This window comes from Macrobrachium nipponense, chromosome 36 (genome assembly GCF_015104395.2).
Source record: "Macrobrachium nipponense isolate FS-2020 chromosome 36, ASM1510439v2, whole genome shotgun sequence".
Classification (NCBI taxonomy): Eukaryota; Metazoa; Arthropoda; class Malacostraca; order Decapoda; family Palaemonidae; genus Macrobrachium; species Macrobrachium nipponense.
The window spans coordinates 56,321,770-56,334,638 of NC_087220.1; the positions used below are offsets into that span (position 1 = coordinate 56,321,770).

General features: G+C 40.9%; 1 protein-coding gene and 1 long non-coding RNA gene across 5 annotated transcripts in view; one reads left to right on the top strand and one right to left on the bottom strand.

The window, feature by feature from the left end:
* The window catches only part of LOC135203690 (uncharacterized), a 336,388-nt gene extending 330,608 nt beyond the window's left edge, over window positions 1–5,780 (top strand). For all 4 annotated transcript variants that reach the window (XR_010311993.1, XR_010311994.1, XR_010311992.1 and 1 more), the window contains one exon: window positions 5,644–5,780. This is a non-coding gene — a long non-coding RNA (uncharacterized LOC135203690). The remainder of the gene's footprint in view (window positions 1–5,643) is intronic.
* Window positions 1–12,869, bottom strand: part of LOC135203684 (transient receptor potential cation channel subfamily A member 1 homolog) — a 117,277-nt gene that overhangs the window by 9,375 nt on the left and 95,033 nt on the right. Inside the window, 5 exon segments of the mRNA XM_064233583.1 lie at window positions 5,663–5,848; window positions 6,306–6,407; window positions 8,226–8,339; window positions 9,341–9,428; window positions 9,567–9,641. Of these exon segments, the coding sequence (XP_064089653.1) occupies window positions 5,663–5,848; window positions 6,306–6,407; window positions 8,226–8,339; window positions 9,341–9,428; window positions 9,567–9,641 (565 nt within the window).

A 12,869-nucleotide genomic window follows, 5' to 3' on the forward strand; every position in this document is an offset into this window, starting at 1 on the left:
ACAGAGGTTAGAGAGAATGAGGACCGAGTAGCTGGGCTTGCTCAGGCTCCTCATCCAGTCTCCCCAGTAGCAAGTGCTGGTATTCTCCAGCTACCACCTTATGAGTCGCTACCAGCCTTCTCCAATGGAGAACCCATGGAGAGTGGCCGCTTACGCTCCATTCAAGGACGGTATGATCTCTGTCCCGGAGTGTGGAACTCGAAGGATTGAGGACTTCGAGTTTTATCCTCCGGGATTGACGCAGCCTTTCATTGGATATGCTAGGCTGACCGTAGCGGCCCTCACTAGGGAGGACAAGATCTCCAGAGAGAACGTGCTCTATAGTAGAGAGCACGCTCAACGGGAAGTGGGTTCACTGCCTTGAGGACTGGGAGTGTACCAACACTAAGCTCCAGGCTTTCAAGAGTCCTTTTACTATTTTTGCGACGGAGGAGGAGGCTTCTCTTCCGTTCGCTACCAAAATAGTGGAAGCGACTCTTCAGGCAGTCCTCAAGGATGAGCCATGCCACAGCTGAGGGAAGCGGATTCTACTTCTCCGCTCTTTCCAGCCTTCGGAGAATTGTGGGAGAACTTGCCTGCCACTTTCACGCTTGGTAAGCTCAAACCGGACTGTGCAATGGACCAGTTTGGCGAAAAGCTCCCAAGGCTGCCTGATTCCTTGATCCAGGCAGAGTTCGACGCTCGAACTAGGTTTGGCAGATCCCTCAATTCTCTAATTATCACGGAGATGGCTGCTCTATCGTATGGCACAGAACCTCTATTTAAGATTCTGGCCAAGTCCCAGCTTCAAACGGTTCAGACGGATGCTTTCGACTTCTTCCAAGCTAGGAGGAATTGCCGAAAGCACGTTCTGCAGGAAGCACTATTAGGCACGAACCTAATAGACTCCTGGCTTCCAGCATGTGGGGAGCGGACCTCTTCCCAGAGTCCACTGTAAATGAGGTGCACCACGAGGCTGCTAGGCTCAACCAGAGCCTTAGAGCTAGGTGGGGTATCTCCTCTAAGAGGAAACAAGAATCCGCCCCGCTGCTGGTAAGAAACTAAAGAAGTCTGGTAAAAGGTTCCAGCCTTACCAAAAACACCAGCAGCAGCAGCAATTCGTTCAGGCCGTCCCAGTTACCCAACAGGGACAACCTTCAACCTCGAAGCAGACCCAACCCATCCTCCTGTTGTCTCCTCAGTCGCAACCCTCGACCTCCTACGCACTCTCGCCGGCCTTCAACCCTATGTATGAAGGTCAGGCTTACCCTCCCTTTAATAGGCAGTCGAGAGGTAGCAGAGCGAGAGGCCACTTTCGCCAGCGTGGCACAGGAAGAGCGGCAAGGAGTAGGCAGTTCAGAGGAGGGCGTGGAGGTCAACCCGCCCAACAACAGTGAGGCTCCCCAGGTAGGAGGGAGGCTGTTCCTCTTCCGTCACAGGTGGGGGTTCAGCAATTGGGCACAGAGCATAGTGTCCAAGGGATTGGGTTGGAGTTGGATCAAAGATCCCCCTCCAATCAAATCATTCCATCAAGTACCATCAAAGGAATTGACAGATTATGTGGAGGAACTCCTTCAGAAAGGAGCTATTGCGAGAGTCAAACATCTAAAATTTCAAGGTCGCTTATTCAGCGTGCCAAAGAAAGGCTCAACAAAAAGAAGGGTAATCTTAGACTTGTCAAGGCTAAACTCTTTCATTCGTTGCGACAAGTTCAAAATGCTTACCATCTCGCAGGTAAGGACCTTACTTCCTCGTGGAGCCGTCACATGCTCCATCGATCTTACAGACGCATACTATCATATCCCTATAGCCAGACACTTCCGCCCATTCCTAGGATTCAGACTAGGAAATCAAGACATTCTCATTCAAAGTGATGCCCTTCGGTCTGAATGTAGCCCCCAGGGTATTCACGAAAATAGCAGAAGTAGTGGTGCAACAATTGAGAACTCAGGGAATAATGATAGCAGCATACCTCGACAATTGGTTGATCTGGGCACCAACAGTCGAGGAATGTCTCAAAGCCACGAAAAAGGTAGTTCAATTTCTGGAACATCTGGGGTTCCAGATAAACAAAACGAAATCCAGACTTACTCCGGAGTCTCGTTTTCAGTGGCTAGGAATCCAATGGGATTTGTCTTCCCACAATCTGTCAATTCCAGTGGCCAAACGGAAAGAAATAGCCAAGTCTGTGAGACAATTTCTCAAATGCAAGCAAACATCAAGGAGAAGCCAGGAAAGAATCCTAGGTTCTCTTCAGTTTGCTTCAGTGACAGATATCCTCCTGAAAGCAAGGCTGAAAGATATAAATCGAGTTTGGCGATCGAGAGCAAACGCCAAATCTCGAGACAAGTTGTCAGTAATTCCACAGATCCTTCGCAATCAACTCCGTCCATGGACAAAAGTAAAGAACCTGGCCAAACGGGTACCCCTTCAATATCCCCTTCCAGTGTTAACCATTCACACGGATGCCTCCCTGTCCGGGTGGGGGGGATATTCTCAATTCAAACAAGTTCAGGGGACTTGGTCAGTTCAGTTCCGCCAGCTCCACATAAACGTTCTGGAAGCAATGGCAGTATTTCTTACCCTGAAGAGACTTCTTCCCCCGGAAAAGTCTCATCTAAGACTAGTTTTGGACAGTGCAGTGGTAGTTCATTGCATCAACAGGGGAGGGTCCAAATCCAAACATGTGAACCATGTCATGATAGCCATCTTTGCACTAGCAGACAAACACAAATGGCATCTGTCCGCCACTCACCTGGCGGGGGTAAGAAATGTGATAGCAGACGCTTTGTCCCGGTCGGTCCCTCTGGAATCAGAATGGTCCCTAGACGACAGGTCATTCCAGTGGATATGCCGGAGAGTCCCAGGTCTCCAAGTAGATCTCTTCGCCTCACAAGCGAACTACAAGCTCCCTTGCTATGTGGCCCCCATCCTGGACCCTCTGGCTTATGCCACGGACGCCCTGTCGTTAGATGGAATCAGTGGAGAAAAATTTATGTCTTTCCTCCAGTGAATCTTCTCTTGAAAGTCTTGAGCAAGCTGAGGACTTTCAAGGGACTAGTAGCCCTGATTGCTACAGACTGGCCCAAGAGCAACTGGTATCCTCTGCTTCTGGAATTGGGTCTCCGACCTCAACGGATTCCCAATCCCAAGCTGTCACAATCAGTACAAATGAGGACTGTGTTCGCTTCCTCAGGAATTCTTCAGACCCTAACTTTATGGACTTCATGAAGTTTGCGGCTAATAAAGATGCTAATATTGATCCACAAAACATCCTCTTCCTAGAATCAGATAAGAGAGTCAACTATTAGACAATATGACTCAGCTGTTAAAAAATTAGCATCCTTCCTGAAAGAATCAAACACTACAACCATGACAGTTAACTTAGCTATATCCTTTTTCAGATCCTTGTTTGAAAAAGGTTTAGCAGCTAGCACTATTACTACTCATAAATCGGCTTTGAAGAAGATCTTTCAGTTAGGTTTCCAGATAGATCTGACTGAATCTTATTTTACGTCTATCCCTAAAGCCTGTGCTAGACTTAGACCTTCTCAAAGGCCTACTACAGTCTCATGGTTCTTAAATGATGTCCTCAAACTAGCATCAGATACTGACAACTCGTCTTGTACATTCATAATGCTTCTTAGAAAGACATTATTCTTATTAAGCCTAGCTTCAGGAGCTAGAATTTCAGAACTGTCGGCTCTATCCAGAGATGCGGGTCATGTGGAATTCCTCCCCTCAGGAGAAGTTCTGCTTGCTCCGGATTGTAGTTTTTTGGCTAAAAATGAGGATCCTCTTGCAAGGTGGGCTCCTTGGAAAGTCATCCCACTTCCGCAAGATCCTTCTCTCTGCCCAGTATCAACTTTAAGAGCCTTTCTATCTCGTACATCCTCAAGATCCTCAGGTTCTCTCTTCATGAGAGAAAAAGGTGGTACTTTATCAGTAAAAGGTATTAGACAACAGATCCTTTACTTCATTAAACAAGCCAATCCTGATTCATTTCCAAAAGCACATGACATCAGGGGAGTAGCCACCTCAATTAACTACTTTCAACATATGAACTTTGAGGATCTTAAAAAGTATACTGGATGGAAATCTCCGACAGTCTTTAAACGTCACTATCTAAAGTCCTTGGAATCTTTAAAATTTTCTGCAGTAGCAGCGGGAAACATTGTTTCTCCTGATACTGTATAGTAGTCATAGTATAGATCCAGGTCTCCTTTCTACCTACCTCGTCCAACATGCCTCACCCTATCGCCATGCTACTCGGATACTCTAGCCTTAGCCGCTGAGATCATATCGGTGGATTGTCCCTTATTTTTTCGCTAGGGACATCCACACTATGTACTTATAATATACTTCAGTGTACCTACCCTTATTTTTATGCTAGGGTAGGACACAATGTGTTTGTATATTATGTAAATACATTATTTAAGTGAATCTATTTTGTTAAATTGCACTGCATTATTGTATTTTACTATGTTTACTATAATTTAATTTTAAGTACTTTACATTACTGGCTTTCTTTTATGTCATTGTTTAGAATAAGTTAGCTTTAAGTACTTAGTTTATATTCTGTAATAACTGATTCACTTATATTATATCCCTCTTTTTTACAACTGATTTTCATTTGTCCTTTTTCCCATCTTGTCTGTTTCTCTGGTACTCTTTCATAGGCCGACACGAGCTGAGCCCAGAAAAGGGATTTTGACGTAGGAAAAATCTATTTCTGGGTGATTGGCTCGTGTCGCCCTATGAAACCCACCCTGTATTGATTGCCCTCCCTGCAGGACAAGATGTTCATAGATTAAGGATGACCGCTAGGGGCGCTGCTGTCCGTGGCGTCCTCTAGTAGTAGTAGTAGCGGCCGCATTGCCCGTTGGTATCAGCTCTCTCTAGTGAGGATTTTGATTGGAAGGTCTAAATGGTGAATGTCTCGTGGTAGTGATCCCACTCGCCCCTATTCTCATACCGACACTTCTTTTAAAGAGTGAGCGAGTCAGTTTTACTGACATTTTCTTAATTTTGTTTTCTCTGGTAATTTTAGATTAATTTTACCTAGAAAGAATGATATTAAGGATCCTTTCATAGGGCGACACGAGCCAATCACCCAGAAATAGATTTTTCCTACGTCAAAATCCCTTTTTTTTCTCATGTGGGGGATCTTTCCAATACTCATTTGTTTGTCATATTTTCCTTGAAATTTTTGTTTAAAGGCACACATACTTATCTGATACAAATAGTTAATATCTTTTATACTATATAGTAGACTATAAAGTCTTTTCATTCAAGTTTTAAGACTCAATACGTATATATACAAGATACAAGCTTCTTTTAAATACTGCTTTGTAGTAAGTCAAAATGAAATCGACTAAGAGATGGCATCAAGAACTCGAAGCCTTTTCACTGATTTGTGGTAGTGTAATGAATGGGAAGGTGTAGGTTTTAAAGCTCGAGAAGGAAACTATTTCACAAACGCTAAGTTATCACTTTCCGATGTTAAATATTGATGTGTGGTAAAATTATTAGGCGTCATTAAATATTTCTAACCTATCTACATTTCATTACTTTCCTTAACATAAAAAATTAATTCCCTGTTCTTTAAGATTTTTTCTCCTTTTACCAGACTCTACTGTACCCAACTATATTTTTAAATTTCAGAAACAGCTGAAGGACTTACAGTGTAGAAACTCAATGCGAAGGCCACAATGAAGAGTAAAAAGACTACGAAGAATCTTGCAAAAGTTGCTAGAATGTCAGTGAACATGACAACGTAGATGCCAAAGAAGGGTAATTTTCTAATGAACAGTAGTAAATTCATCCAAGCCATGAAGATTGATGCAGCTCCAACCTGCCACTGCCAGTCCTGATTGGAATAATAGGAATTACTAGTAAATACAATTTTATTTATACAGTACCTATCAACAGTAGTACGTACTAGTTGTTTTTGGCTGCCCTGGTGTGGTAACAAGCCATAATACCAGTACGTATTCTTTTAATTACAATAAGTTAACAAAACCACCTCAATTAGGACTAGAATAAAATATTTAGTAATGTTTAATAACTTTAATATTTATGTATCACTTAAGGCTTTTAGTAAAAATATATTATTTTAAAGTGAAACCACCATTGAGGTCAATGTCAATAAAATTACTTGAGACAGGTAGTACTACCATCCATCATAAGAGTTTACGTGGTACCTAATTTTCAATTCTAACATGTCACAATCATTACATTATAGTAGTAAGTTAAGTCATGGAACATAACAGTTATAATAACTGCTTGTGATGCAATGTATTTAGAGATATACATTTTCTACTTGCCTCCCTGACTTCGCAGTCATTGAAGTCCCAGACCACTAAGACAGCAGTAATATAGCAGGCCCATTCGATCAGGTTTTCCAGGCCAAGGTAGTTCAGACGAGCCTTAATAACAAAAGTGGAAATAAACTGATGACATTGTTTGTGTAATTTACTGTCATACTGTTTGTTTACTGTGTACATTACACTTTTCTTTCTTGCTTTCTTTCTTTCATTAATGCACTACATGTACTCGAATAATGATAAATGTTAAAACTAACCATTTGTTATAATGTGAGCTTTCATAAATTTTTAAAGCTTCTCTAGTTTTTTTATGTTTGTTGGCATACAGCGTGTTTTATTCTTGTTTTCTAGAACTGGAAAGCTTATAACAACCAAATGAAGACTCGCAATCTATGACAACTGCTGAACATCCTATTAAACGCTATGTTTTAAACATATCGAGGAAAGTGTTACTAAAGGCCGTCAGAAATTTTGAAATCAATCATCAATAACGTTTATCCAACAACTTTACTGTGGAATGTATAATTTATCTGCTTGTCTCCTTTTTCGATATGTTGATCAAAAGGCATTTTAACTGGACTACCTAACAAAAATTCTGTTGTTCTCACAGATGTTTCTAAAAACTATAGTCAAGGCAAAACTAGCACCCAATCTAAATTCTAAATATGCTATGTATGCCATTGTAGTCAAATTCCTAATCGTCTTGAAAAACTTACCAAATTCATTATTTCCGAAACTCAAACAATAACCATAAGTTTCCAGATAGGTCATGATTAGATTAAGGAAATCTGAAATTCCTAATAAGTCCTGAATGGCTTACCTGACCCAGTGCTTGGCCTTTAAGCCTAAATTTAATAATCTTATCCAATCCTGAACATTCTCTCCTTAAACTGGTTATAAAAGCATTCCTCCAATTTCAGATCAAGGAAAGGATGGTTGGTCCTATACTAAGTTACTCAAGCTGCAACAATGCATTAACTGTTTAAATTTGTAAGTAATTCTGTTAATCCTAAATGAAGACAGACACAGGGCAAGTGAATCACGAATCAGTGATGGGATATCATAGTTATAATTACCTTGAAAAATAATGTTTCACATCTTGACAGCGTGGTTCTTATTTCTGTAAATTACAGTATACACTTACAGGCAAACACTAGATAACTACTTGGATAACATCAAGTGCATTCTTATAATGTGATTTGCAGAAGCAACTGTGAACATATGAGAATCACATTTCTGCCATCTTCTGCTCATATTCTGAGGTAAGTATGAATGTATTACTACTGGCATGCAGGTGCTCTAGAATGCCTGGATCCATATTCTTTCTTAACTTAAGCTACTTTTTGTGATCATACAATGGCAATGATAAAATAGTCATACAATGGCAATGATAAAATAGTCTGAAAGAAATTTCATGTTTAATGAACTGTCAAGATACTCAAAACACTGAAACATAGCTTTGATCCAACCTGTTAAAATTGTTTACTAACATTGGTAACTACGTATATAACTATGATGCACGAGTGAAATAAGTTTTATTATACGGATATAAAACATCAAATGCAGATTACTAAGTGAATGTGAACTAGCACTTTTCTTTGCATGGTGCTGAGTAGTGTATATATACCACTTTGAGTAATGTCATATCATTGTACCTTACCGTAAAATAACTTGTGTTTTTCTGAAACATAAATTATAATAATTAAAAAACAAAGATTTTATTACAATGAATCTCCATATTCATCTAGACAAAGACATTACATTACATTACCATGGAAAGGCCTCGGTCCCAAGGTGTCAATCCACTAAATACAAGTGTACCCTTTCTTCATAAAATGAGAACTTTGGAAAACTTTCTATAATAAAAGATATACTGTAGTAGGCTATACAGACAACTGTCTAAGTATATGGGAGGCTTACCTGGTAAAACTGAAATATTTCTCTCATGATATTGATAGCTGCCATAACGATGATAACCCATTTACCAGTCTCAACAAAAAAACTCTGTGGTAGATCAATCTCATTCTGCAAGACCTGTAACAGATTAAAAATATAAAAGATACAAGTCTATAAAACTCAACAACCAACCATAAGATGGTATTTATTTTATTATAAAACCATCTACCACGATGACTAAGAAAGAAGTCATACAAAGTACCTGTGTAGGTTTTCAGTCTTTCTGAGCAGGAAATGTAGAGGTTATATAAGTATTTATATGTAGTACTCTACACATTTTTATTTCAGTAGGCCCCATTACAAAATAAAAATTATTTATAAATAAATGCATACATTACAGCTGTACTGTGTATTTTCTGATAAGACATGAAAATAATGGGAATACAGCACTTGGGCAATTTTTCAATACTGAATTCATGCTTCACAAGTCCTTGCTTCTGTTAATTGTTCCAACAAATTTCACAATACAGAACTGTATTACCAAACCTATAGTTCAATGAATGTCAGTTCTAAAACTAAATGTTCACAAAGGATATTAGGTGGTATTATAAATACTAATGTACATCATTCATTCTGACCTAGCCACATTGCTATACTCTCCAAGGACAAGACCAACTGATATGATTTTCAATGAGGCAAAAAGTTTGAGCAAAAAATCTAGGGTAAGCAGAAAAAATGAAGCTGGGGGATAAAAATGACAGTACATAATCTCTCATGAGGCCAGGACGTGAATTTGGATATACATAAGGCGAATAACAGAAGTTTACCATTACACATACGTATCTATGTTTCTGAATAGAAAAGAAAAAAAAAAAAAAGAATCGAAGAACAATTTCATGACTGTCTAGCCCACTTTCTGACATGAATGGTTTTTCTTTCAGCCAGTAATTGAATTCATCCTCAAATCTGATTCATTTTGCCAATTTTAATCTAGGTAAATTACTTAATTTTCAACAATACAATCATAGAGAGCAATATGACAGTAATAAAAATAGTATAGTGTGAAGAATTACAAGAAACATCCATACATGAGTAGAGCTCCTGAAAGCGCACAAACTACACTAAAAAATATTGCATACCTCACATGACTGCAGCTCTACAGCTTGTTGTAATTTTGCTTGTACTTCCTCAGACAGGCCTGACTGGTTTCCAAACGAATCCCAGTTCCTGTTTGGTAATAAAGGTTTTAAAAAGTACATTTAATCATATATAATACTCTTCAACAAGTCTCTATGCACAATAGTACATTAAAAATTACATATATCAGTACATTACACCAATTTAAAGAAAAAGGAGGTATCTTACCTAGCTGTCAAGATATATCCAGTGAGAAAAGTGAGGAAAACTGAATAGAAAATCAGTGTAGAGTAGTAAACCCATCTGTGAACAAAAAAATGATATTGTTAGTATACAATAAAGTTTTGTACATACTTACCCGGCAGATATATACTTAGCTATAGTCTCTGACGTCCTGACAGAATTCAAAACTCGCGGCACACGCGACAGGTAGGTCAGGTGACCAGCCCACTCCCGCCGCTGGGTGGCGGGACTAGGAACCATTCCCGTTTTCTAATCAGATTTTTCTCTTCCACCTGTCTCCTGAGGGGAGGCTGGGCGGGCCATTAATCGTATATATCTGCCGGGTAAGTATGTACAAAACTTTATTGTATACTAACAATATCATTTTTGTACATGCAACTTCCCCGGCAGATATATACTTAGCTGATTGACACCCTTGGTGGAGGGCAAGAGACAGTTACATAATAAATATTTATGAATATAAAAACGGGGAAACAACATACGTTGTAGGTATATTAAAAAACAACCTTGGTTCCTACCTGATATGGAAGAAGACTTCATTGATACTGTCTATGAGTCTGCTTGCCACCAGAGCTTCAGAGAGGATGAGACCTGCGACTGATAACCCTTTCGGATCATGCCAATGGGGGCTTACCCGCTTACATGGCAGAGCCTTTTCTTGGATCGTACCAATGGGGGCTGACCCACTTACATGGCAGAACCTTGACCTGTATCATACCAACGGGGGCTAACCCTCTTACATGATAGAGCTTTAGGTAACTAAGACACTACAAGGAGCATAACAACCAATCCCGACCACCTGACCACACTAACATGTTAGAACTACGATTTGAAAGGGGTCAACTCCTGCACCCTCTTTCAATCGACCAAATAAACACACCAAAAACCATTAAAAACCCTAACATAATAAAACTAAAAAGGATTGGGTTCAGCTCCCTGTCCCAGCAACGAATCCGCAGATACGTAAGCTCCTAGAGTAAAGCATTTATCATACGTCACTTGAATGTCTCTCAAGTAATGAGATGCAAAGACTGAATTGCATCTCCAAAAAGTTGACTCCACGAGAGTCTGTATAGACAAGTTCTTGTGGAATGCTAAAGAGGTAGCGACTGCTCTTACCTCGTGAGCTTTAACTCTAAGGAGGTCCAGTTGTTCTTCTTTACACGCTAAATGGGCTTCCTTGATTACATCTTTGATGAAGAACGCCTGAGCATTTTTTGAGATCTGTCTTTTGGGATCTCTAACTGAGCACCATAAACTATCCTTATTCCCCTTCAGTTTGTTCTTCCTTTCTAAGTAGAACTTAAGGCTTCTAACTGGGCAAAGAGCCCTTTCTTGTTCTGTTCCCACTAGGGACGAAAGTCCTTTTACCTCGAAGGTTCTAGGCCAAGGTTTCGAAGGGTTTTCATTCTTCGCCAGAAACAGTGGTTTGAAGGAACAAAACGCTGAGTCGTTCCTGAAGCCAACATTATGCTCTAAGGCTTGTAGCTCGCTTACCCTTTTTGCTGAGGCTAGCGCGACCAGGAATAACGACTTCCTTGTTAAATCTCTAAACGTAGCCTTACGTGGAGGTTCAAATTTGGGGGTCATCAAGTACTTTAGGACCACATCCAGGTTCCAACTTGGTGCTCTAATGATTTTAGTCTTTGACGTCTCGAAAGATCTAATCAGATCATGTAGATCTTTGTCTTCTGAAATGTTAAGGCCTCTATGCCTGAAGACTGACGAAAGCATACTTTTATAGCCCTTAATCGTAGCGACTGCTAGATTACCTTTTTCCTTCAAGTAAAGGAGGAAATCAGCTATATCTGTCACAGAGGTACTGGAAGAGGATATTTTCTGAGTTCTACACCATCTGCGAAACACATCCCACTTCGACTGGTAGACTCGAATAGTAGATGGCCTCCTTGCTCTTGCGATAGCTTTCGCAACTTCTCGAGAAAAACCTCTCGTTCTGACAAGTCCTTCGATAGTCTGAAGTCAGTCAGAACGAGAGCAGGCAGGTTTTTGTGATACCTGTCGAAGTGGGGTTGATTGAGAAGATCGCTCCTGTTTGGGAGAGATCTCGGAAAGTCTACTATCCATCCCAGTACCTCTGTGTACCAGTTTTGCGCTGGCCAGAACGGGGCTATGAGGGTCAGTTTGGCTCCCTCTGCTGCTGCAAATTTTCTTACCACTTCTGATACGATCTTGAACGGTGGAAAAGCATATCCGTCTATTCCGGACCAATCGAGGAGAAGGCCGTCCACAGCAACCGCCCTTGGGTCGGCGATCGGGGAGCAGTAATTTTCCAGCCTGTTGTTCCAATGGGTGGCAAATAGATCTATATTTGGTCTCCCCCAGAGGTTCCATAGTCTGTTGCATACCTCTTGATGCAAGGTCCATTCTGTAGGCAGTACTTGGTCCTTCCTGCTCAGAAGGTCGGCTCTTACATTTTTCTCCCCTTGAATGAATCTTGTCAGGAGAGTGATCTTTCTCTCTTTTGCCCAAAGCAGTAATTCTTTTGCCTTTTCGTAAAGGGAGAACGAGTGCGTCCCTCCTTGCTTCCTGATGTAAGCTAAGGCTGTTGTATTGTCCGAATTGATCTGCAGGACTGAACCTGAGATCTGAGCCTCGAAGTGTATGAGAGACAGGTGAATCGCTGTCAATTCCTTTAAATTGATGTGCCAGGACACCTGTTCTCCCCGCCAGGAACCTGACACTTCTCTCGTCCCTAGAGTGGCTCCCCACCCCGAATCTGAGGCGTCGGAATATAACACTAGCCGAGGGTTCGGAACGTGAAGGGATACTCCTTCGTTGAGTCTGCATGGATTCATCCACCAAAGAAGGTCCTCCTTTATTTTCTTCGAAATCTGGAAGGAATCGGACAGATTTTGGGACCTCTGATCCCAATGTTCTCTTAGGTAGAACTGTAAAGGCCTTAGGTGAAGCCTTCCTAGAGAAAATGACAATTTGTCGAAAATTGCATTTTTCCTAACTATACAAACCTGAGGTCCTTTAACAATAGGAAGGTAACTAGCGGCAGCTGGGACGGTCGTAAGCTTCGAACAAGGGGAGAACGGTAGTTAACTGCTTGTCCGATCGTGCGCGCGCCCGCGCGCCCGAGAGGTGAAGAATCACTTTTGCTTTAGGCCCATGCAAAAAGTTGCAGAGTGAGGGGTGGCATGAGGTGGGACTATATGTAAAGGACCTCAGGTTTGTATAGTTAGGAAAAATGCAATTTTCGACAAATTGTCATTTGTTCCGATACGTAATACAAACCCTCGGTCCTTTAACAATAGGAAGACT